Here is a 25,852-nt window from a genome sequence, read left to right as displayed (position 1 = left end):
TATATATATATTTTTAGTAGAGACGGGGTTTCACTGTATTAGCCAGGATGGTCTCAATCTCCTGACCTCGTGATCCGCCCGACTCGGCCTCCCAAAGTGCTGGGATTACAGGCGTGAGCCACCACATCTGGCCTGTTTTGCATATTTTATGACAGCTCACCTCCCCACTCCCCCGCCCCACCCTGTTTCTTTTTTCCTTGTCGCTGAATCACAGGGAAACAGGTCGTTTGTCCTGTGGACGGACTCACATTCTGGACTGGGCTGATTGCTGCCTCATGGTGTCGTTTCACTGGCAACTTTATCCTCCTGTTTTCTGCAAACTGGTGGTTAGAGTGGGAAGCTTGATCTGATTTTTTTGTTTGTTTGTTTGAAGGGAGCTCCGTAGCTAGTAGGTAGCCTCCTGCTGCTTAGCTGAAGCTGGGGAGTTGGTGCTGGTTTCTCTTTCCTCCTGTTAGGACTGCTGGGAGCTCTGGTGGTGCCTGCCTCTTCTCTCAGTAAAATTCCTCATCCATCTTTTTTTTTTTTTTTTTTTTTTTTGAGACAGAGTTTTGCTCTTGTTTCCCAGGCTGGAGTGCAATGGTGTAATCTCAGCTTACTGCAACCTCCGCCTCCCAAGTTCAAGCGATTCTCCTGCCTCAGCCTCCCAAGTAGCTGGGATTACAGGTGCACGCCACCACGCCCCACTGATTTTTGTATTTTTAGTAGAGACAGGGTTTCACCATGTTGGCCAGACTGGTCTCAAACTCCTGACCTCAGGTGATCCACCTGCCTCGGCCTCCCAAAGTGCTGGGATTACAGGCGTGAGCCACGGTGCTGGGCCATGGCTAATTTCTGTATTCTTACAAGGACAGGGTTTCACCTTGTTGGCCAGGCTGGTCTCTGACTCCTGACCTCAGTTGATCCACCTGCTTCGGCCTCCCAAAGTGCTAGAATTACAGGTGTGAGTCACCACACCTGGCCCATTTCTATTTAAAAATTTTTTTGAAATAGGCAGGGCGAGGTGGCTCACGTCTGTAATCCCAGCACTTTGGGAAGCTGAGGCAGGAGAATCCCTTGAACTTGTGAGGCGGCGGTTGCAGTGAGCTGAGATCACGCCATTGCACTCCAACCTGGGCAACAAGAGCAAAACTCTCTCAAAAAGTAATACTACTAATAATTAATTAATTAATAAATATAAGACTCTGAGGGGACTCAGAGTCAGCGAGAGCCTGGCCTAGCAGGACTCTGTCCCCCACCTCCATGCTGCCTTCCTGGAGGCCTTCCTGGCTGCCTGGAGGAGGGGAGCAGAGTGGGGGCCCCTTTCTGTTGGGGCATCACAACAGTTCCCCAAGGAAGACCCCCGGGGACCCGGATGGGGGATGCGACCTTGTCCTGCCTCTCTCCCCCACCCTTATGGCCAGGCTTGGGGTGCCTGGTGCAGGTGGAGGAGCTAAGGGTAGATAACAAGATGGACTTCGTGGCCGGCACTGGGGAGGGAGGAGGGGCTACAGGCTCACCTCCCTCCCGCAGCCCAGCCACACCTGCTCTGGAAAGCCCTGTAGCTCCTGGGCGGGGTTTGCCAGTCACCGATGCTGGAAGGGTTTCTTTGGCCCTGAGTGAAGAGAGACCCAGAGGGAACACCGAGGTGCCTGCCCAACCACTCTGTCCCGGTTTCCTTCGGCAGGACCAGGTGAGAGAAGGTGAGGGGGCTCCTCTCCCACCCTACAACACGCACACCTCTGCACACACGCCCAGGCGGAGAGCAGGGATTTGGGCCGTGGACCCGCGTGCCCTCGTGGGTCCCTGGTGCCCTCTGGGATGCACCCCCAACTCGGGACCTCCAGGAGAGGAGGGTCCCTCCCTCGGCAGCCAGGACCCCCTCCCCAGCCAGCCGCCGTCCTTAGCTCCCTCCCCACTTCCTTCCAGGTGGATCTGTTTCTAGAGCTCGAACCACCAGCTCCCTCCCCTTCTCCACCCCGGGCCACCAGGTCCTTCCTTGTCTCCTTCCCCTCAGCAGTTTCTAAGAACCACCCTGGCAGTAATGGTGCAGATGGCTCGCGCACAGCTGGTGGTGACCCGACTTTCCTGTCTCCACCCTGGGGCTTGCTCCCTGGACCCTGGGGCTCCTCAGAGGCTTCATGGAACCCAAACTGCTGGTCTCACCTCCGAGCCCTGCCCTCGCCCAGGGAGGGCGGCTCCGTCCCTCCTGCACTCCCTAATCCCGCTCTGAATCACCGCTTCTGTTCTGGGTCGGAGAATAAAGGTGGGGTTTCCAAGTGATGGCCCTACGTTATTGTCTGAAGCTCCCTTCTCCTCCCCAGAGTGGAAGTGATAATGCCGGGAATCCGGGAATCCCGGGGAGGTGCAGGAAGACAGCGAGCTCGAGGCAGTGGGGTGCGACTGAGCCGGATGTGCTGAGCTGCCCGGGGCACGGGGCCGTTGGGGTAGAGAAAGGCTTTCAGAGCTGGGGGACAGGACGGGGTCCCGGGTGAGCGGAGAGCTGGGTTATTTCACGGGAACAGCTGGTGACAAAGCCGGAGGGGTGTGCGGGGCCGGCGAGAGACTGGGATTGTGTCTTAAGAGGCATAGGGAGCCCTGAAGGGGCTGCGAGCTGGGAAGGGGCAGGGCCGGCGCTGGGTGTAGGGGACAGAGGGGAGAGGAGGAAGCCGGGCTGCAACAGAAAGACGTGGATGGGGCTGGACGTGGTGGCTGACGCCTGTAATCCCAGCACTTTGGGAGGCCGAGACAGGCGGATCACTTGAGGTCAGGAGTTCGAGACCAGTCTGGCCGACATGGAGAAACCCCGTCTCTACTAAAAATACAAAATTAGCCAGGCGTGGTGGTGCATGCCTGTAATCCCAGCTACTCGGGAGGCTGAGGCAGGAGAATCGTTTGAACCCGGGAGGCGGAGGTTGTGGTGAGCCGAGATTGTGCCATCGCACTCCAGCCTGGGGAACAAGAGCAAAACTCCGTCTCAAAAAAAAAAAAAAAAAAAAAAAATCTCAGTAAGATAGACCAGGTGTGGTGGCTCATGCCTGTAATCCCAGCACTTTGGGAGGCTGAGGAAGGAGAACAAAGGACCTCCTGAGGCCAGGAGTTTGAGATCAGTGTGGGCCACATAGCAAGACCCCCCTCCCCACCATCCCTACAAAAAAAGCAAAAAAAAAAAAAAAATAATGCCTTCAGGCAGAATGGGAGTGGTGCTTGGTTCAAGCCTGACATAAGTGTGAGTTTGGGGCACAAATTCTGCTCTGAATACCAGGGACAGCCCATGTAATACAGCATTTCCCTTTGTGCTCACACAGCCCTAAGGGAGGTGTGATTTGTTGTTGTTGTATTTTTTTGAGATGGACTTTTGCTCTTGTTGCCCAGGCTGGCATGCAATGGTACAATCTCGGCTCACTGCAACCTCCGCCTCCCAGGTTCAAGCGATTCTCCTTCCTCAGCCTCCCAAGTAGCTGAGATTATAGCCATGAGCCACCACGCCTGGCTAATTTTTTGTATTTAGTAGAAATGGGGTTTCACCATATTAGTCAGGCTGGTCTCGAACTCCTGACCTCAGGTGATCCACCCGCCTCAGCCTACCAAAGTGCTGGGATTACAGGCATGAGCCACTGCACTGGCTTTTTTTTTTTTTTTTTTGAGACGGAGTCTCGCTGTGTTGCACAGGCTGGAGTGCAATGGTGTGATCTCAACTCACTGCAGCCTCTGAGGAGGTGTTGTTTTTATCCCTCCCCACAACCCCCTATTGATGGACAGACAAGGACAACGAAACACAGAGAGGTAAAAGTCCTGGGTTAAAGTCACACAGCACATAAGAGGTTCCTGATCATGCCGTGCAGGGCATCTCGCCAAACCTCAAAAATTCACAACCTCATAGCACAGCTTGCTCTGTGAGGCCTCCCCACCTCTTCCTTCTCTCCCTGCAGGCTCGAGTCAAGGTCAGTGCCCAGCTTCCTGCTCTGGGCCACTCAGCAGCCACCTTCCTCCTTCCTGGGTAAGGAGGTAGGGAGCTACCAAGGAGGCAGGGACATCCGTGTAGAACATTCTGCTTTTCTTTTTTCTTTTTTTTAAGATAGAGCCTGACTCTGTCGCCCAGGCTGGAGTGCAGCTGTAGTGTAATGGCACAATCGCAGCTCACCACAACCTCCATCTCCCAGGTTCACGTGGTTCTCCTGCCTCAGCTTCCTGAGTAGCTGGGATTACAGGCATGTGCCACCACGCCTGGCTAATTTTTGTATTTTTAGTAGAGACGGGGTTTCTCCATGTTGGTCAGGCTGCTTTCAAACTCCTGACCTCAGGTGATCCGTCCCCCCTTGGCCTCCCAAAGTGCTGGAATTACAGGCCTGAGCCACTGCGCCTGGCCTAATTTTCTCTAAAATAGAGACAAGTTCTCACTATGTGGTCCAGGCTGATCTCGAACTCCTGAACTCAAGCAATCCTCCCAGCTCGGCCTCCCAAATTGCTAGCATTACATGTGTGAGCCATCATGGCTGGTCCCTGTCTGTTTCATTCTCCCTGTCTCTCTAGTCCTGCCTCTCTCTGTGTCTTCTTGTCTTTTTCTCTATTTGTCTCTTCCTCTCCCTTTTATCATCTCTGTCCCTTCCCTCCCTCCCTCCCTCCCTCCCTCCCTCCCTTCCTTCCTTCCATAGGTGAGAAAAAGTAGCATCTTTTCCTCACCTATCACAAAGTTTGCAGCTGGGGCACCTACAGTAAAAGGTTAACAGACACAAGCATAACAAATGTATTTAAGGTAAGTGTTGACATGGGAGCCTTCAGAAATGAAGGCCTAAAGAAACAGGGAAACCTGGGTGGGTTTTTTGTTTTGTTTTGTTTTTAGATGGAGTTTTACTCTGTCGCCCAGGCTGGAGTGCAGTGGCGCGATCTTGGCTTACTGACTGCAATCTTTGCCTTCCATGATCAAGTGATTCTCCTGCCTCAACCTCCCCAGTAGCTGGGATTACAGGTGCGCGCCACCATGCCCAGCTAATTTTTGTATTTTTAGTAGAGAAGGGGTTTCACTATGTTGGCCAGACTGGTCTCGAACTGCTGACCTCAGGTGATCCACCCACTTTGGCTTCTGGAAGTTCTGGCATTACAGGCGTGAGCCACTGTGCCCGGCTACCCTCCCGTTCTATGATCTATGGTTTAAATGCTACATTTGACCACTATCAATACTCCCAGCATCAAAACTGGGAAACCTGGGTTCTTCACCCAGAGCCTATAACGAACAGCATTCTTTGCCTTGTGGGTGACAATAGCAAACACTTACCGCCTGTGTATATGTGCCAGACACTGTTTTAATCCTCAGAGAGGTGATGTCACTTGCCCAAAATCACACAGCTCGTGACTGTGAGTCTGAAACTGGCCAGAGCTTGTGCACCTAGCCACTGGTGGTGATGTGTCTTTGAGTCATCGAGTCCAGCATTCTGTGTTGGACTTAGTGAAAGGATATACTTTTGTAGTGATGAGAAAGGAGCTTTATCTAGAATTTGTGTGGCCAGGCATGGTGGCTCACGCCTGTAACCCCAGCACTTTGGGAGGCTGAGGTGGGTGGATCACTTGAGGTCAGGAGTTCGAGACCAGCCTGGTCAACATGGTAAAACCCCGTCCGACTAAAAATACAAAAATTAGCCAGGTGTGGTGGTGCACACCTGTAATCCCAGCTACTCAGGAGGCTGAAGCAAGAGAATTGCTTGAACCCAGGAGGCGGAGGTTGCAGTAAGCCAAGATGGTGCCACTGCACTCCAGCCTGGGTGACAGAGCAAGACTCCATCTCAAAAAAAAAAAAAGAAAAGAAAAGAAAAAGAAGTGAACCGGTTCAAAGACCATAATAATACATATCACACAAGACTGGAAGTGGACCAGGGCCAGTTAATTTAGTGGCTCCACAAAGTCATCACTCACCTGAGCTCCATCCATCTTCACATGCTGTGCTACCATTTCTTTTATTTATTTTTTTTTGAGACGGAGTCTCGCTCTGTCTCCCAGGCTGGAGTGCAGTGGCGCGATCTCGGCTCACTGCAAGTTGCGCCTCCCAGGTTCATGCCATTCTCCCGCCTCAACCTCCTGAGTAGCTGGGACTATAGGCGCCCACCACCACACCCGGCTAATCTTTTTTTTAATATTTTTAGTAGAGACGGGGTTTCACCGTGTTAGCCAGGATGGTCTCGATCTCCTGACCTCATGATCCGCCCGCCTCGGCCTCCCAAAGTGCTGGGATTACAGGCGTGAGCCACCGCGCCCAGCCAGCTACCATTTCTTAGCTGTATCATCTCATGGTCCCAAAAGGGCTGCTACACATCCAGCCATCACATACAGATAATTTCTTTCAAAAACAGCAGAAAGAGGCTCGTTCTTGTCTTGGTCCCTTTTGAAGAATGAATGAAACCTTCCTAAGCCTTCCAGCAATTTCCCCCCAACTCCGATGGGTAGGAATTGTCACATAACCATGTGACCCGATAGGAGGCAAAAGAAATGAGACTTCTGGGATTAGTTTAGCCTCAGATTCTGCAGCTGAGAAGTTGATCAGCCACCTCTGAAGGACATGCAGCTTGCAGAAAATTAGGGTGGTGTTACCAAGGAGAAAAGGGGAAATGGCTTTAGAGTAGACAACAGGGATGCCCTGAGGCGTTGTGTAGGTTGTTCACTGCACGAAGTCCCCTGGTTAAGAAGGCAAGTGGGGTTTAAACAGACCCACAGTCTACTCATCAAACCAGGTGTCCTTGGCATTGTGTCCACCCAGAGGGCTCACTGTTTTCTTTTCTTTTTCTTTTTTTTGAGATGGAGTCTTGCTGCATCCCCCAGGCTGGAGTGCAGTGGCATGATCTTGGCTCACTGCAGCCTCCGCCTCCCGGGTTCAAGCAATTCTCCTGCCTCAGCCTCCCGAGTTCAAGCAATTCTCCTGCCTCAGCCTCCCGAGTAGCTGGGATTACGGGCGTCCGCCACCACACCTGGCTAATTTTTGTATTTTTAGTAGAGACAGGGCCTTGTCATGTTGGCCAGGTTGGTCTCCAGCTCCTGACCTCAGGTGATCTGCCCACCTCGCCCTCCCAAAGTGCTGGGATTACAGGCGTGAGCCACCGCGCCCGGCCCCAACTCATCTTTTCGAGCCAGCCTACACTTGTCATAGGCCATGGCCGATGAATGGGAAGTCCACAGTGGAGCTGGGTGTTCCTCTCAAGTTCAACTGGCTGTGGCCAGGAGGGCAGGCAGGCCAGGTGGACAATTTCCCTTCAAAGTGGATACAGGCAGGACATGCAAAGATGAATATCTCTGGCACTGGACTCTGGCAAGTAGGAAAATAAAAACAAAAGATGAACATCTTGGGCCGGGCGTGGTGGCTCACGTCTGTAATCCCAGCACTTTGCGAGGCTGAGGCAGGCAGATCACGAGGTCAGGAGTTCGAGACTAGCCTGACTAACATGGTGAAACCCCATCTCTACTAAAAATACAAAAGTTAGCCAGGCGTGGTGGCGGGCACCTGTAATCCCAGCTACTCAGGAGGCTGAGACAGGAGTATAGCTTGAACCTGGGAGGCAGAGGTTGCAGTGAGCAGAGATCGTGCCATTGCACTCCAGCCTGGGTGACAGAGATTCCATTTCAAAAAAAAAGAACATCTCTACAAACTGGATCACCAGTAAATAATAACTACATATACTTGTACTCACCATATGTGGACACCCACATATGTACACTCAGTCGATAAACACCCACATTTAAACATACAATGTGGGCCAGGTGCAGTGGCTCACGCCTATAATCTGAGCACTTTGGGAGGCCAAGGTGGGAAGATCACTTGGGCCTAGGAGTTTGAGACCAGCCTGACCAACATACTGAGACCTTATCTCTGCAAAAGAGAATTTGTTTTTAGTTAGCTGGGCATGGTGATGTGCACATGTAGTCCCAACTACTCGGGAGGCTAAGGCAGGAGGATTGCTTGAGCCTAGGAGGTCAAGGCTACAGTGAGCCACGTTCTCACCACTGCACTCCAGCCCAGGTGGCAGAGCAAGATCCTGTCTCAAAAAATAAATAAAAAATTAATAAACAAAAAATGCATACAATGTATAGATACACAAAGTGTATATATATATATATATACTCCTATGTATACACATTCACATATACACACATGCTGTGTTCACAATCACCTAGGTGACATATGTATGTGTATACATACTTACACATATACCCTTACATGTACACGATATATCTCTACCCATACACTACCATGTACACATGTCCATTTGTACACAGCTGTATATGTACACACACAATTTTGCACACACCTGTATATGTATACAATGTATGGATCCCCATATCCACATTACACACAATGTGTATGCATCTACCTGTGTACACACACCCACCTATGAACACAGTGTAGACACATCTGTATAAACACACTTGAGATACATGCCTGTGCACATAGGCAAGTATGTGCCAAGTATTTACACACCTGAAGTAGAAGCACACACACACACCCACACTATGCCTGCACACCACCGCATGGCCACGTTCACCAGCGCCCCGGGCCTCCATCTCCCAGCTAACGTGTCCCGTTTTCCTCCCCTGACAGCCATGCTGGTCGTTCAGATGCCTTTCTCCTTTCCCATGGCCCACTTCATCCTCTTTGTCTTTACGGTTTCCACTATATTTCACGTTCAGCAGCGGCTAGCGAAGATTCAAGCCATGTGGGAGTTACCGGTGCAGATACCAGTGCTAGCCTCAACATCAAAGGCACTGGGACCCAGCCAGCTCAGGGGGATGTGGACGATCAATGCGATAGGCCGCCTGGGGAACCAGATGGGCGAGTACGCCACGCTGTACGCCCTGGCCAAGATGAACGGGCGGCCCGCCTTCATCCCGGCCCAGATGCACAGCACCCTGGCCCCCATCTTCAGAATCACCCTGCCGGTGCTGCACAGCGCCACGGCCAGCAGGATCCCCTGGCAGAACTACCACCTGAACGACTGGATGGAGGAGGAGTACCGCCACATCCCGGGGGAGTACGTCCGCTTCACGGGCTACCCCTGCTCCTGGACCTTCTACCACCACCTCCGCCAGGAGATCCTCCAGGAGTTCACCCTGCACGACCACGTGCGCGAGGAGGCCCAGAAGTTCCTGCGGGGCCTGCAGGTGAACGGGAGCCGGCCGGGCACCTTTGTAGGGGTCCATGTTCGCCGAGGGGACTATGTCCATGTCATGCCAAAAGTGTGGAAGGGGGTGGTGGCCGACCGGCGATACCTACAGCAGGCCCTGGACTGGTTCCGAGCTCGCTACAGCTCCCCCATCTTCGTGGTCACCAGTAATGGCATGGCCTGGTGTCGGGAGAACATTGACACCTCCCACGGTGATGTGGTGTTTGCTGGCGATGGCATTGAGGGCTCACCTGCCAAAGATTTTGCTCTACTCACACAGTGTAACCACACCATCATGACTATTGGGACGTTCGGGATCTGGGCCGCATACCTCACGGGCGGAGACACCATCTACCTGGCCAATTACACCCTCCCCGACTCCCCTTTCCTCAAAATCTTTAAGCCAGAGGCAGCCTTCCTGCCGGAGTGGACGGGGATTGCCGCAGACCTGTCCCCCTTACTCAAGCACTAATGCTGGCCCGTCCTTTGAGACCTTTTCTCCTTCTCTGACTCCCTCAAGATGAGCACCTGGGCATGAGAAGCACGTGGTTCCATGAGCAGGACCCATCTCTCTTCTGTGAAGATGCGTTGGGCTGCAAGTAACAGAAATCTCAGTGAACAGTGGCCTGGCGTGGTGGCTCATGCCTGTAATGCTCTCACTTTGGGAGGCCAGGGCGGGTGGATCACTTGAGGTCAGGAGTTCAAGACTAGCCTGGCCAACATGGTGAAACCCCATCTCGACTAAAAATACAAAAATTAGCCAGGCGTGGTGGTGCACACTTGTAATCCCAGCTACTCGGGAGGCTGAGGCAAGAGAATCACTTTTGAACCCAGGAGGCGGAGGTTGCAGTGAGCCGAGATGGTGCCGCTGCACTCCAGCCTGGGTGACAGAGCAAGACTCCATCTCAAAAAAAAAAAAAAAAAAAAAAAGAAATGAACAGGTTCAAAGACCATAATCATGCATATCACATAAGACCAGAAGTGGCCCAGGTCCAGGGTCAGTTAATTTAGCCGCTCCACAAAGTCATCAGTCACCTGAGCTCCATCCATCTTCATATGCTATGCTGCCATTTCTTAGCTGTATCATCCCATGGTCCCAAAAGGGCTGCTACACATCCAGCCATCACATGCAGATAATGCCTTTCAAAAACAGCAGAAAGAGGCTCGTTCTTGTCTTGGTCCCTTTTGAAGAATGAATGAAACCTTCCTAAGCCTTCCAGCAATTTCCCCCCAACTCCGATGGGTAGGAATTGTCACATACCCATGTGACCCGATAGGAGGCAAAAGAAATGAGACTGCTGGGATTAGTTTAGCCTCAGATTCTGCAGCTGAGAAGTTGATCAGCCACCTCTGAAGGACATGCAGCTTGCAGAAAATTAGGGTGGTGTTACCAAGGAGAAAAGGGGAAATGGCTTTAGAGTAGACAACAGGGATGCCCTGAGGGGTTGTGTAGGTTGTTCACTGCACGAAGTCCCCTGGTTAAGAAGGCAAGTGGGGTTTAAACAGACCCACAGTCTACTCATCAAGCCAGGTGTCCTTGGCATTGTGTCCACCCGGAGGGCTCACTGTTTTCTTTTCTTTTTCTTTTTTTTGAGATGGAGTCTTGCTGCATCCCCCAGGCTGGAGTGCAGTGGCATGATCTTGGCTCACTGCAGCCTCCGCCTCCCGGGTTCAAGCAATTCTCCTGCCTCAGCCTCCCGAGTTCAAGCAATTCTCCTGCCTCAGCCTCCTGAGTAGCTGGGATTACAGGTGCGTGCCACCACGCCCAGCTAATTTTTGTATGTTTAGTGGAAATGGAGTTTCACCATGTTGGTCAGGCTGGTCTCAAACTCCTGACCTCATGATCCGCCTTCCTCGGCCTCCCAAAGTGCTGGGATTACAGGTGTGAGCCACTGCGCCCGGCTCTAGAGCTCACTGTTTTCTAGTTAGTCCATCTGGAAGTGGAGCCTTTTTCCAGTTTGCACAAATACACCGTATTGGCTGGTAGCTGGCGTGCATCCAAGTCCATAGGTTCTGCCTCTTCAATCCTGGCTTTCTAGGGCCTGGGATGATCATTGCTAGTACTGAGAGACCAGCCTGGCTCAGTGAACTTCAGGGCGTTCCGTTCATTCTTTCAGTAAATGTTTGCAGCACATGTGTTACACGTCAGGCAGTGAAACCCCCACAGCAGCCTTCCCTCTCAGGATACATTTGTAACCATTACACAGTCATCAAAGGAATAATTTTTTTTAATCACCAGTGTGCACACAGTCATGGAGTGGGGTATTCCCAGCTACCAGGGAGGCTGAGGTGGGGGGATTGCTTGATGCCAGGAGTTAGGGAATATAGTGCACCGTGATTGGACTTGCGAATAGCCACTGCACTGCGGCCTGGATGACGTAGTGATACCCTGACTCTTATAAATAAATAAATGAATAAACACAATTATGACTTTGCGGATGGGAGAAAAGGTTCTCTGAGAGCGTATTACATAAGTATCACATGAACTCCAAAATACATCTTAGGCCAGGCATGGTGGCTGTAATCCCAGCACTTTGGGAGGGTAAGGCGGGCGGATCACCTGAGGTCAGGAGTTCGAGACTAGCCTGGGCAACATAGTGAAACCCTGTCTCTACTAAACATACAAAACATTAGCCAGGGGTGGTGGCGCAGACCTGTAGTCCCAGGTACTTGGCAGGCTTAAGCAGGAGAATCGTTTGAACCAGGGAGGCAGAGGTTGCAGTGAGCCAGGATCACACCATTGCACTCTAGCCTGGACAACAGAGTGAGACTCCATCTCAAAAAAAAAAAAAAAAAAAAAACTTAGGAGTAGATGGAATCCTATTACAAGTCTGGATCAAAAAGGCAGCTTTGGCTGGGTGCAGTGGCTCACACCTGTAATCCCAGCACTTTGGGAAGCTGCGGCAGATGGATCACTTGAGGTTAGGAGTTCGAGACCAGCCTGGCCAACATAGTGAAATCCTGTCTCTACTAAAAATACAAAATTAGCTAGGCGTGGTGGTGCATGCCTGTAATCCCAGCTGCTAGGGAGGCTGAGGCAGAAGAATCGCTTGAACCTGGGAGATGGAGGTTGCAGTGAGCTGAGATCACGCCATTGCACTGCAGCCTGGGCAACAAGAGCAAAACTTGGTCAAAAAAAAGAACAAGGCAACTTTTACAACGATTTTTTAGATCTCAATATTACAGTATTTTCTCCAGACTACCCACAAATACATACTGTGCACCTATCATGTATCAGAAAGCAATCTAGGAGATACGATCCCTGCTCTCAAGACGGCATTAACAAATCACTTCAAAATATAATTGGTACAGGCCAGGTGCAGTGGCTCACGCCTGTAATCCCAACACTTTGGGAGGCCAAGGTGGGAGGGTCACTTGAGATCAAGAGTTCAAGACCAGCTTGGGCAACATAGGGAGATCCTGTCTCTACAAAAAATAAAAAACTAACTGGGTATAGTGGAATACAACTGTAGGACCAGCTACTTGGAAGGCTGAAGTGGGAGGATCAGTTGAGCCCAGGAGTTTGGGGCTTCAGTGAGCCACAATCACACCTGTGCATAGCCACTGCACTCCAAAGTCGCAACATAGCAAGACACCATCACTAACAAAATTTTTAAAAATGGAAAAGATACAGGCCAGGCGTGGTGGCTCACGCCTGTAATCCCAGCACTTTGGGAGGCCGAGGCAGGTGGATCACAAAGTCAAGAGATCAAGACCATCCTGGCCAACATGGTGAAACCCCGTCTCTACTAAAAATACAAAAATTAGCCGGCTGTGGTGGCACGCACCTGTAGTCCCAGCTACTCGGGAGGCTGAGGCAGGAGAACTGCTTGAATCTGGGAGGTGGAGGTTGCAGTGAGCCGAGATTGTGCCACTGCACTCCAGCCTGCCAATAGCGCGAGACTCCGTCTAAAAAAAAAAAAGATAATTGAAAAGATACAATTAGATCCTAAGGCAAGCAGGTGCTATGGCTCACATCTGTAATCCCAGCACTTTGGGAGGCCGAGGTGGGTGGATCACTTCAGATCAGGAGTTCGAGACCAGCCTGGCTGACATGGTGAAACTCTGTCTGTACTAAAAATACAAAAATTAGCCAGGCGTGGTGGTGCACACCTGTAATCCCAGCTACTCGGGAGGCTGAGTCAGTAGAATCACTTGAACCCAGGAGGTGAAGGTTGCAATGAACTGAGATATCGCCACTGTACTCCAGCCTGGGCAAAAGAGCGAAACTCAAGAGAGAGAGACAGAGAGAGAAAGAAAAGAGAAAGAAAGAAAGAAAATAGAAAGAGGAAAGAAAGAAAAAGAAAGAAAGAAAGAAAAGAAAGAAACAAGGAAGGAAGGAAAGGAAGAAAGAAAGAAAAAGAAAGAAAGAAAGAAAGAAAGAAAGAAAGAAAGAAAGAAAGAAAGAAAGAAAAAAGAAAGAAAGAAAGGAAGGAAAGAAAGAAAGAAGGGGAGAGGAAGGAGGCCAGGTGTGGTGAGTCACGCCTGTAATCCCAGCACTGTGGGAGGCCAAGACCAGTGGATCACCTAAGGTTGGGAGCTCAAGACCAGCCTGACCAACATGGAGAAACCGTGTCTCTACTAAAAATACAAAATTAGCCAGGTGTAGTGGCGCATGCCTGTAATCCCAGCTACTCAGGAGGCTGAGGCAGGAGAATCGCTTGAACCCAGGAGGCAGAGGTTGCGGTGAGCCGAGATCGTGCCATTGCACTCCAGCCTGGGCAACAAGAGTGAACTCCGTCAAAAAAAAAAAAAAAAAAAAAAAAGAAGGAAAGAAGGAAAAAGAGAGGAAGGAGGAGGAGAAATATTTTTTCCAGTCTACACAATGAACATGACTATATCCTTTTGGGGAGGGAGTACGTTTATAATATAAATTAGTAATTTTTGGTATTTTGATGTTGGTGGTCTTTTTCAGGTCTCATGATGTAAATATCCACCTTCCGTTGAGATCAGAGGAAAGCAGGAAGGTGCTGCTTGGGGGTCCCCATCTGATCCCCCTTGGTCCAGCCCTGGTTTTCCTGAGGCAGGAGGGAGGGATGAAGTCTTTGGAGAAGAGTTGGGTGTTGGGCGCTCGGCAGTGCCGGCAGTGCAGGAGGCAAGCCTTTCAGTTAGGCTGAAGGTTCAGACAGGCACCCCACCAAGCCGGCTTCCTGGCCCTGACTCCTTGGGGCAGTGCAGGGACCACGTGCACCCTCAGCTCCACAGAGCCCACTCTGGACGCAGGCGAGATGGGGAAGGTGCAATGGAGGCAGGTGGGGGGCCTGGCAGAAGCTGAAAGACGAGTGCCTGAGACACAGAGAGATGAGCGCGGAGACTGACAGGGATGACGAATGCATCAGGGATAAAGGGCAGGAGGGAGCTGGAGACAGAGATAGGGAGGAGAGAACAGCCAGAGGGCAAATCAGACAGAGAACAGAGAAGAGATATGAAGACAGAACCAGGACAGAGTGACCTGAGTCAGGCAGAGATGGGGACACATTGATATGGAGAGTGATACAGTCAGAAAAGTCTCTGGGCCAGGTGTGGTGGCTCACGCCTGTAATCCCTGCACTTTGGGAGGCTGAGGTGGGAGGAGCACTTGGGGTCAGGAGTTCAAGACCAGCCTGAGCAACATAGTGAAACCCTGTCTCTATAAAAAAAATGCAGAAATGGCTGGGCATGGTGGTGCACGCCTGTAATCCCAGTACTTTGGGAGGCCGAGACTGGAGTGCAGTGGTGTGATCTCGGCTGACCACAACCTCCGCCTCCCGGATTCAAGTGATTCTCCTGCCTCAGCCTCCTGAGTAGCTGGGATTACAGGCATGCACCACCACACCCGACTAATTTTGTATTTTTAGTAGAGGCGGGGTTTCTCCATGTTGGTCAGGCTGGTCTCCAACTCCCAACCTCAGGTGATCCGCCCGCCTCAGCCTCCCAAAGTGCTGGGATTACAGGAATGAGTCACTGCGCCCAGCCTGGTCTACTGTTCTTTTCCACCTGCAGTGGACAGTGCTGGTGGCGCACCCAGGTGCCTTCAGATTCCTCTTACCAGTTCTGTGCACCCAGCCCCCAGCTTGTGTGCTTGGCGTATTAATCATGCCTTTGTATTTTCTGAACTTCTGCTGCTTTGACAAGTGGGGGCCTCGATGACTCTGGAGGGACTGACCCTCCCAGGGATAGCCAAATGCTAGAGATAGTTAACTACTCACCTTTCCTATGTAAACCAGCCAATCCAGAGCCCACACCCCATCCACACCTTTATGAGCACAGGCTCCCTGAGCCAGGCACCAAAAACTCAGGACAGCCTTTATGCTCCAGAGCCTGCTGAAATTCAAACTAGGTAATCTCAAACCCACTTACCTTGCCTCTTCTGGTCTTTTTTGTTTTGTTTTGTTTTGTTTATTTTTATTATTATTTCTTTGAGACACAGTCTCACTCTTTCGTCCAGGCTGGAGTGCAGTGGCGTGATCTCGGCTCACTGCAAGCTCCACCTCCCGGGTTCAGGCCATTCTCCTGCCTCAGCCTCCCCAGTAGCTGGGACTACAGGCGCCCACCACTGCGCCTGGCTAATTTTTTGTATTTTTAGTAGAAACGGGGTTTCACCGTGGTCTTGATCTCCTGACCTCGTGATCCACCTGCCTCGGACTCCCAAAGTGCTGGGACTACTTTTGTTTTCTTAAGATGGAGTCTCACTGTGTTGCCCAGGCTGGAGTGCAGGCATGATCTCGTCTCACTGCAAGTGATTCTCCTGCCTCAGCCTCCCGAGTAGCTGGAACTACAGGCGTGCACCACCACACCTGGCTAATTTTTTTTTTTTTTTTGTATTTTTAGTAGATATGGGGTTTTAGCACATTGGCCAGGCTGGTCTCGAACTTCTGACCTCAGGTGATCCACCCGCCTCGGCCTCCCAAAGTGCCAGGATTACAGGCGTGAATCACTGGGCCCAATCTTTTTTTTTTTTTTTTTGAAACACAGGGTCTTTATCTGTTGCCCAGGCTGGAGTGCACTGGTGCAATCATAGCTCACTGCAACCTCAAACTTCAAGGCTCAAGTTATCCTCCTGCCTCAGCCTCCAGAGTAGCTGGGACTACAGGTATGAACCACAGTGTTTGGCCCTGAAACCTTTTTTTTTTTTTTTTTTTTTTTTTTTTTGAGATGGAGTCTCACTCTGTCACCCAGGCTGGAGTGCAGTGGCGCGATCTCGGCTCACTGCAACCTCTACCTCCCAGATTCAAGCAATTCTCCTGCCTCAGCCTCCTGAGTAGCTGGGATTAAAGGCGCATGCCACCACGCCCAGCTAATTTTTGTACTTTTAGTAGAGACAGGATTTCACCACGTTGGCCAGGCTGGTCTCGAACTCCTGACCTCATGATCTGCCCGTGTCAGCCTCCCAAAGTGCTGGCATTACAGGCATGAGCCACCGCGCCCGGCCAAAACCTACATTTTAAAACATTTTGCTGCTAACAACTTACCCTATGACGTTCTTCCCAGGACTGCCCTTGGGCTGGAGGTTCCTGGGAGTTTATGTCATTCCTCCCTCCCTCTGTGACCCATGGCTCATGACTGACTAGGGGTGGTATAGTGGCAAGTCTCCAGATGTAGCCCCTAGTGAGCACGTCCCTGATATTCACAGATTTGTATAGTGCCCTCCCATATTTAACGTGGGCTTGCCTGACTTGCATTAATTATAAAATACAGTGGAAGAGAAATTGTGCCAGTTTCAAGCCTAGTCTTTAAGAGACTGGTAGCTTCTGCTCCCTGCTCTTGGAATACTCACTCTTGGGAGCCCTGAGCTATCATGCAAGAAATCTAGTTACCCTGGGGGAGAGGCCACAGAGGGACAGTGCTGACACTGCATGGAGTGTCACACTGCACAACCCAGCTGGGCCCAGCCTTCATGCTATCCCCACCACGGTGCCACACACATTTGATGTGCCATCTTGTATGTGCTAGCCCAGGTGGGCCCTGAGATGACTGCAGCTCTAGCCAACATCACATGGAACTGAAGAACTGCCCTGCTGAGCCCAGTCAACCCATGCATTTGTGAGCAATCATAGATAGTTATTGTTTTACAACTCTAAGTTTTGGGGTGGTGTGGGTTTTTGTTGTTTGTTTGTTTGTTTGTTTTGAGATGGAGTAGCACTCTGTTGCCCAGGCTGGAGTGAAGTGGCATGATCTCAGCTCACTGCAGCCTCCACCTCGTGGTTTCAAGTGATTCTCCTGCCTCAGCCTCTCAAGTAGCTGGGATTACAGGCTCCCACCACCATACCTGGCTAGTTTTTTTTTTTTTTTTTTTTTTTTGAGACGGAGTCTCGCTCTGTCGCCCAGGCTAGAGTGTGGTGGCACAATCTCAGATCACTGCAAGCTCCGCCTCACGGGTTCACGCCATTTTCCTGCCTCAGCCTCCCGAGTAGCTGGGACTACAGGCACACGCCACCATACCCAGCTAATTTTTTTGTATTTTTAGTAGAGACAGGGTTTCACCGTGTTAGCCAGGACGGTCTCGATCTCCTGACCTCGTGATCCGCCCGCCTTGGCCTCCCAAAGTGCTGGGATTACAGGCGTGAGCCACCGTGCCCAGCCCAGTTTTTATGTATTTTTAGTAGAGACGGGTTTCACCATGTTGGCCAGGCTGGTCTTGAATTCTTGGCCTCAAGTGATCTGCCTGCCTCAGCTTCCCAAGTGCTGGGATTACAGGCGTTTGCCACTGAGCCTGGTTTGTTGTTTGGCTATAATAAGCTCAAACAGGGAGACACAAAGGCCCAGTTCCATGTGTCCCAAGACAGGAAAGACTCCACAACTTAATTTGTGCTCTGGAGCTCCCTGCAGGATTAGGCTGAGGTTGGAACTTCACCTGAAGTCACCTCTTGCTCCTCTTCCCCTGTGCTGTCCTGTTTTCCCCACTCTTCTACTGGTTTATCCTGGGAACATTTCTTTCTTTTTCTCTCTCTTTTTTTTTTTAAGATGGAGTTTTGCTCCTGTTGCCCAGGCTGGAGTGCAATGGAGCGGTCTTAGCTCACCACAACCTCTGCCTCCCGGGTTCAAGCGATTCTCCTGCCTCAACTTCCCAAGTAGCTGGGATTCCAGGCATGTGCCACCATGCCCAGCTAATTTTTGTGTGTGTGTGTGTTTTTGGTGGAGACAGGGTTTCACCATGTTGGCCAGGCTGGTCTCGAACTCCTGACCTCAGGTGATCCGCTTGCCTCAGCCTCCCAAAGTGCTGGGATTGCAGGCATGAGCCATCGCACCCAGCGAGAACACTTCTTTAATAAATGACTGGCATTGATATCTTGTCTCAGGCTCTGCTTCCAAGAGAAGCTAATCTTAGACCTGATGCTTCTAATTTTTTCATCTCCAACCAGAACCCAGGGAGGTCAGGGTCTGGCTCCCCCATTCTCCCTCTCCCTCTTTCTTGCTCCTCTCCTGCATCCAAAAGGCATAACCACCTTCCAGGCTCCCCAAACAACAGGGAGCCATCTACCGGGGTCGGGGGCATGTAAGAACATCCATGAGGTCTCTGAAGGAAGCAGCAAGCAGCTTGTTTGCCGTGGCCAGCAGCAAAAGAAGCCCCCCAACCATACCACGCCGGAGGGGGATCATAAGGAGGCCAGGTAGGCAAAGTTAAGGCAGTTGCATGTCAGCAGCACTTCAGGAGGCAGGTGGGGTTGGAGGTTGTCTCCGATCCTGTGTCTGCGGTAGGAGGGGCTCTGCTGGTAGTTCCCTCTCCTCCCACAAGGAGCTTCTCTCCACCCCCACCAGTTCTCTGTCTCTGTAAATCCTAGAATCCATCACCATGGATCCTCCAGCAGGTCCCACAGCCGGCTGCTGCTGGAGTCAGATAAGTCAGCGGAGAAGATGCTGGGGGGTGGGGGACCAGAACCCAGAGGAGGACCCCCACTCAGGGCCTCCAGCCAGTCCAGGGAGTCCGTGGGGTCCCTGGGAGAAGGGGAGGAGGAGTTCGTGGGAGACGGGAGTGAAGAGGAGAAAACAGATGAGAGGCCTTCAGAGTCCGGGGAGGGGGACAGCACGTCGAAGGAGCCAGGGAAGTCCAGGGGAATAGGGGGCAGGGGGTCTGCGGGATAAAGAATGGTACATGAGCTTGGAAAGTCAAGGATCCGGACGCCAGCCCCCCATACCCCATTTCCAGGATCCAGCTCCCCAGCTCACGCCTCCTTTGGACGCAGGAGTCCGGAACCTCAGCCCCCACCTCCCCTAAATCTAGCAGTTTGGATCCTACCATCAGGCTCCACCTGATCCTCCAGGATGTCATCGATGCCCCGGTTAGGAAGCAACTGCGGATGGAGAAATTTGGCGTGAACTCGGCACTGCGACCTGGACCTGACTGGAGAACCCTAGCCGGATTCAACCCACACCCTCTTACCTGCGCCCTCCGGATCGCTTCCTGCAGCTCCTCCTCCAGAGTCAGAGCCGCTGAGCCCGGCGCTGAGGAAGGGGTCAGGGCTGGAGCTGCAGCAGGAGCCGGAGTGGGAGTTGGAGCCGGAGCCGTCCCCGGGGTATCCGCGGCACGTGGAAGAGGTGGCCTGTGAGATGCTGCGCTGGGCTTGACCTAGAGCAGCCAAGAGGGCGAGCGCCCATAAGCCATGCCCACAGGGCGCAACCCCACCCACTCGCAACGTGTGGCTCCACCCCTTGATCCTCTCGCGACCCCTCGCTCATCAACCCCTTTGGCCTCGCCCCCTATTCTTTCATTGGCTCCTCTTCTCTAAAGATCCGCCCCCTGTTAGTCTGAACCACGTCCCCTCGCCTTCAAGGCTTCCTACAGCTGGTCCTCGCCCCCACACTTCATTGGCTAGTTTTTTCGACACCCCGCCCCGGCCCACTTTGCTTTCTCTTCATTGGTCCGCAAGCGCATAGCCCCGCCCTCACCGAGCCCTGACGCCGGGCGGCTGCCAGGGCCTTGGGCTTGAGGCGCGGCCAGGGAGCACCCGCGGGACTGTCCTCGCGCCGCGGCTTCGGCCGCTCGCGGGGCGGCGCGCCGCCGCGCATGCGCTCCAGGAGCATAGACTTGGTCCCCGACACTGGGAGGCCCCGCAGGCGCAGCTGCTGCCGGAGCTCTGAGACCTGGGGAGGGTGAGGGGGTGGGAAGAGGCAGTGCTGGGCGGGCTCCCGGGCGCAGGCAGGAGCTGGACAGGATATTTGGAAACCGAGAAAGGAGGCACTGGGGGTCCGGACTCCTGGGACCCTAAAACAGGATGGGACTGGGTACCCGATCTCCTGGATTTCCAGAGGGCAGAGGCTGCGGGGTTGGAATTCTGGGACCCCACCGAAGGAGAGAGAAGGCCTGGAAAGTTACACCCCAAACTCACCGTCAGCTCCTCCAGTTTAAGGGTCTGAAGTTCCAACTTGTGTGGGGGGGGCGAGGGGCTAGGGACTCCTGGTGGGCAGGGAGTGAGGGGAGAGGGCTTCATCCTGGTGATAATCGTGAGGGGCGAACAAAGGTTAGAGAGGTAGAGGGGGAAAAGGCGTTCTGGGGTCCTCAAAGACGGGGAGCTGGGGAAGATGCAGAAAAGTGAGGGCCCAGAATTCTGGGTCTCCAAGGGCGCAAACATGGGGCTAGATTTCTGTGCATGGGGGAGGAGGAACTAGGGGTTCAGACTCGGGTCTGAAGGGCGAACGGAGAGGCTGGGATCCTGGACTCTTAAACCCTGGGAGAGGAGAGGGTTGGGGGCCCGAATCCCCTAATCTTGGACTCGAGGTTTGAGGGAGGAGGATGCTCGGACCTGAATTTCTGGGTCCCGGGAGAACAGAAGTGGGTGTCATACCTAGGATGTGGCTGCTGCGAGTCTGTCCCTTCCCACAGAGATGGCCCGGGAGGACCCAGGGCGGACCCCTCGGCTTGGGGGTCTGCCCTGGATCCCTGTCTCGGCTCTGGGGGCATGTACTGGTGGTATGTCAAGTTCCCCCTGGGCTTGGACTCCCTCCAACGTTGGGAGATCTTGGGAGACTCCTGAAAGAGCAGGTGTGATGTGCTAGGCTTCAGCGCGGCTCCCACCTTCCTGCCCCAGGGCTACATGCAAAGTATGGGGTCAGCTCGGTGCCACCGAAGAGGAGCAAAAATGGCAGCAGCAGCAAGGGAGACAAAGGCTAGGCTCTCAGAGGGACCTCTCCCTCGAGTCGAGACTCACCTTCTTTGGGGACCTCCAAGGAGGACAATATTCTGGCTCGGGGTGCAGGACCCCAGGGCTGAAGAGGAAAGGGGCCGTGCCCGAGGGCAAGGCCGGGGCCAGAGGAGGGTCTGAGGCTGAGATCCACGGGTCCGGATCCGAGACTGGAGAGACGGTGAAGGACCCTGAGAGGCCTGCAGGCAGCAAGCCAGGCCGGGAGGAGCAAGGCTGTGTGGAAAGCGGGGCCCCAGGGTGCGGGAGGGCAGGCCAGGGAGCAAGACTTGATTGCTGGGAGATGGGAGCCTGAACTGGATCTGAGGGTGGAGGTGGGCGGGGGGGGGGGGGGGGGGGGTGGCTCCGGTTGCTACATTCTCAAGTAAAGCAGGAATTTTCTATCACAAAGGGGTGTGGTAGCTGAGGATCACAGATGTCTGAGGTTTTGCTAGGACAGGGGTGGGGCCTGCACTCCTGGTTCTTGGGGAGAGGGAGAGGCTGAAAGCTACATCCAGGCCGGCCGCGGTGGCTCACGCCTGTAATCCCAGCACTTTGGGAGACTGAGGCGGGCGGATCACTTGAGGTCAGGAGTTCGAGACCAGCCTGGCCAACATGGTGAAACCCTGTCTCTAATAACAATACAAAAATTAGCCAGCCGTGGTGGCGCGTGCCTGTAATCTCAGCTACTCAGGAGGCTGAGGCAGGAGAATCGCTTGAACCTGGGAGGTAGAGGTTTCAGTGAGCTTAGATTGAGCCATGACACTCCAGCTGGTGACAGAGCAAGACTCCATCTCAAAAAAAAAAAAAAAGCTATATCCAGAGCTTCTCATATATACCAAATGTGGAGACCAGGATGCCTGTCTTCTCCAAAGAAGCAGGATCCAAGCTCAAGCATCTCATTAGAGTGGAGAAGCAGGAAGCAGAGCTCCTAGGGGTGGGGTGGCCAGAGACCTGGACCCCTGGATCCTTGGGAAAGGACAGGATGGGATTTTGGTCTGTCCCAGGGGATGGAGACTGAGCTGCAGGAACCAATGAGGGGTATCTGGCAGCTGTATTCCAGGATATCCCAGTGGGGAGGGGGGGGTCACCATCCCCTCCCTTTTGGGGCCCACACTTACTCTGCTCCTGATTCCGTCTGTGGATCCGAAGCTGGAGGACTGTGGAGGGAGGAGGGAGGTGGGAGGAGGAAGGCGGGAAGGGAGTGTCCAGGAGCCTGGCCTGGCAGGCTGGTGGGAGCTGCAGTTGTTGGCGGGATATGCGTGCCCAGCCCCCTTACACAGCCTGTGCAGGCGGGTGGGCGGGCAGCAGGCCCCCTTCCTCGGGCCTCCCGCCTGCTCCCTGCCAGCGCAGCGCCGCGGGCCAGCGCCATTCTGGGGCTACGAGCCAGCCAGCGTGCAGGCTGGAGGCAGCCCTGCCCCCGGCTCCACCTGCCCCCTCCATGAGCAAGCGTGTGCCCACCCCACCCCCTGCGCAATCGCCATCTTGGCAGCCTGGCCCCTTTGCACCTCGCCTCCCTTTATCCATGCACTCCTGCTACTTTCTGTGCTATCTCGGGGCCTTCCCACAGTCAACACTCCACATTTTCAGTATGCATCTCTCTGGGCTCTAGTTTTGCACACATGCCATTTTTACACACTTGCATGTTTTTGCACACTCTTCATCCTTGACTCACTCTGCCTCAGCATCCATGTTAACGCTGTTTTTTTTTCCTTTTTTTAAATTTGTTTTATTTTTTTAGAGACAAGGTCTCGCTCTGTAGCCCAGGCTGGAGTGCAGGGGTGCGATCACAGCTCACTGCAGCCTTGAACTCCTGGGCTCAACCCATCCTCCCACCTCAGTCTCCTGAGTACCTGGGACTACAGGCATGCACCACCACACCTAGCTAAATTTTTTTGCTTTGTTTTTTAATTTTTTGTAGAGACAGGGTCTTGCTGTGTTGCCCAGGATGAATGTTAACTATCTTTTTTTTTTTTTTGAGACAAAGTCTCGCTGTGTCACCCAGGCTTGAGGACAATGTCACAATCTCGGCTCACTGCAACCTCTGCCTCCCAGGTTCAAGCGATTCTCCTGCCTTAGCCTCCCAAGTAGCTGGGATTACAGGTGCTCACCACCACACCTGGCTAATTATTATTATTATTATTATTTTTTGAGACAGAGTATCGCTCTGTCACCCAGGCTGGAGTGCAGTGGCGCAATCTCAGCTCACTGCAACCTCCACCTCCCGGGTGCAAGCAATTCTCCTGCCTCAGCCTCCCCAGTAGCTGGGACTACAGGCGCACGCCGCCACGCCCGGCTAATTTTCTGTATTTTAGTAGAGATGGGGTTTCACCGTGTTGCCCAGGCTGGTCTCGAACTCCTGAGCTCAGGCAATCTGCCTACCTCAGCCTCCCAAAGTGCTAGGACTACAGGCATCAGCCACCTTGCCCGGCATCATTTTTTTGTATTTTTAGTAGAGACAGGGTTTCGCCATGTTGGCCAGGGTGGTCTTGAACTCCTGACCTCAGGTGATCCACCTGCCTTGGCCTCCCAAAGTGCTGGGATTACAGGTAAGAGCCACCGCGCCCCACCTGGATGAATGTTCACTATCTTATGTGCACAGTCAGGGTTTGTCCCCCAATTTGGGAGCAAGGATCTCTCTGCACATTTCTGCTTTTCTCTGGACATATGCACCTTTTTGTATACTCCTTGCTCTTTGATTGCTGGTGTCTTTGTACCCATCCAACCACATAGGCACGCTCACGTGCACACTCAAGTACCCTTTGCCTTCTCAGGAACTGATCTGTAGTTTGAAACACTTGCACACTTCTTTTTTTTTTTTTTTTTGAGATGGAGTTTCGCTCTTGTTGCCCAGGCTGGAGTGCAATGGCGTGATCTCGGCTCACCGCAACCTCCTCCTCCCGGGTTCAAGCTATTCTCCTGCCTCAACCTCCCAAATAGCTGGGATTACAGGCATGCGCCACCATGCCCGGCTATACTTGCAGACTTTTTGCCTGCCCTGGGACCTAAAACAAGAACTTTGACACTTTCACAGCTTGACAGCTCATTGTCCCCTCACCCAAACTCCCACACTGGTCCTCTGAAGTCCCTCCTCTGCTCTTCTGCCCCTGCATGTGTGCCAGTATAAGCCTTTGTTTCTCTTCAGTGCTTGAACCCTCGGCACGCCTACCCCTGGCCTCCAATCCCCATTGCTGCCCCCGTGAGCATGGTACTAGCCATTTGCACACTCGTTGATCCACCACAGCCGGACCCCTGTGCTTGGGCCTCCTTTATGCACCATGACCTTTTGCACAAAAAACACAGGCCTCATGGGACCTACCACCCCTCCCTTCCCACCCCAGAGTACAGCATTCTCAGGATCCCATCCCCCACGCATAAAGAGAGCCCTCTCTCACCAGATCGGAACTTGGAGCGAATGATTTGGGAACGCTGGGAGGAAGCCGCCAGGGTCATTGCCAAGGCCGGGATGGGGACCTGGACGGAGAGGGGGCAGGGCAGGGGCCCCATAGAGGGCTGGCTCAGAGTGGAGGTCAGGAGGCTGCCCCTGAGAGTGAATTCAGCAGGGAAAGGGCCCGAGGGAGGTGGGAATAGGAGCAGCCTTGGGCCATAACTTCCGGATCCCAGGGGCTGTAGAGGAGGGGGCTGCAGACCCGGACACCTTGCTCCGAGGAAGGAGGAAGCTGGGGACCCAGACCCCTGGTCTGAAAGACAGGGGCTGAGGGTCTCAACTCTGGGATCCTGGGAGGGGAGGGACCCGGAATCTGGGACTCCTGGGTCCTGAGGAGGAAGGGTTGTGGGTTGGGACCCCTGCGACTAGGAAAGGGAGGAAGCAGCGGGGCCTGGAGTCTGGAATCTTGAAGGAGAAGGAGGTTAAGGGCTGGAACTCAATACTCTAAGGAGATGAGAATCCAAGATCCTGGGTGGAGAGGGGAACAGGGCCCTGACAGGTTTCTGAGGAATAGAAGGGTCCCTGTGACCTGCATCTGAGAAGGAGTGAGTAGGGTGTCAGCCACCAGGGTCTCTGGGGAAGGGACTGGGACCAGAGAGGGGATAGAACCGTTGAGGAGTGCGCCCCCCCGTCCACCCCAGGGGCTTCTCACCAGGTGGGCTCGGCGAAGCTGTGCTCTGGGGCGGGTTGAGTCTAGAGGCCGAGGCTGGACACCACAGGCTCCGCCCCACCAGCCTGGGACCGCCTCCAACCCACCTTCCTGGGGTGTGACGGGAGCCCCGCCGGGGACCCTGAGAAGGGGTGGGAGCACCCGCTGGGAGGGCCTGTGCGGGCCTTGGGGGATGCTGGGGGTGAGAGCGGGGACGTCAGGGTTCCCCGGCTCGCTCCTCCAGCACGTCCTGGGGTTGTGGGGTCGGGGGGAACGGTGGCAGGCGGACTGACAGAAGCAGGTGCCCGGAGAGGGGCGCCGGGTGAGCAGCAGCGGCAGGTGGTCGTGTCCCGGCCCTACCGGCAGGTGCCACCTGTCGCCTACTTTTTCCCTGACGCAGCAACTGGAGTCAAGTTCAGGGGAGTGAAAAGTTCAAACTGGGGGCCCAGATTCCTGGATCCAGGAAAGGAGAGGGATGGGGACCTGGAGTCCTGGGTTTGAAGAAAAAGAGGCAGGGGCCCCTGGGGTGTTGGGAACAGGG

General features: G+C 53.4%; 2 protein-coding genes across 3 annotated transcripts; one reads left to right on the top strand and one right to left on the bottom strand.

Moving 5' to 3' along the window:
- Window positions 1-1,533: 1,533 nt before the first annotated feature.
- On the top strand, window positions 1,534-10,053 carry FUT2 (fucosyltransferase 2 (H blood group)). 2 transcript variants are annotated; one of them, XM_055370082.1, is made up of 2 exons: window positions 1,534-1,669; window positions 8,558-10,053. In XM_055370082.1, the coding sequence occupies exon 2, from the start codon at window positions 8,560-8,562 to the stop codon at window positions 9,589-9,591; it is 1,032 nt and encodes a 343-aa protein (XP_055226057.1). In that variant the 5' UTR covers window positions 1,534-1,669; window positions 8,558-8,559; the 3' UTR covers window positions 9,592-10,053. The 2 variants fall into 2 exon arrangements, with proteins under 2 accessions (XP_055226057.1, XP_055226058.1); XM_055370083.1 differs by having other exon boundaries at window positions 1,534-1,679.
- A 5,987-nt stretch (window positions 10,054-16,040) lies between these two features.
- On the bottom strand, window positions 16,041-25,361 carry MAMSTR (MEF2 activating motif and SAP domain containing transcriptional regulator). Its single transcript, XM_055370081.2, has 10 exons — window positions 25,315-25,361; window positions 24,610-24,688; window positions 22,336-22,374; window positions 21,245-21,387; window positions 20,882-21,066; window positions 20,426-20,528; window positions 19,986-20,180; window positions 19,480-19,665; window positions 19,336-19,390; window positions 16,041-19,170 (listed from the first exon to the last, which is right to left on the bottom strand). Exons 2-10 carry the CDS (start codon window positions 24,665-24,667, stop codon window positions 18,887-18,889), a joined length of 1,248 nt encoding a protein of 415 aa, XP_055226056.1. The 5' UTR covers window positions 24,668-24,688; window positions 25,315-25,361; the 3' UTR covers window positions 16,041-18,886.
- Window positions 25,362-25,852: the final 491 nt, after the last annotated feature.

Source organism: Gorilla gorilla, chromosome 20 (genome assembly GCF_029281585.2).
Source record: "Gorilla gorilla gorilla isolate KB3781 chromosome 20, NHGRI_mGorGor1-v2.1_pri, whole genome shotgun sequence".
NCBI lineage: Eukaryota > Metazoa > Chordata > Mammalia > Primates > Hominidae > Gorilla > Gorilla gorilla.
The sequence above is the reverse complement of the archived record's forward strand: the minus strand, read 5'-3'. Positions and strand labels throughout refer to the sequence as shown.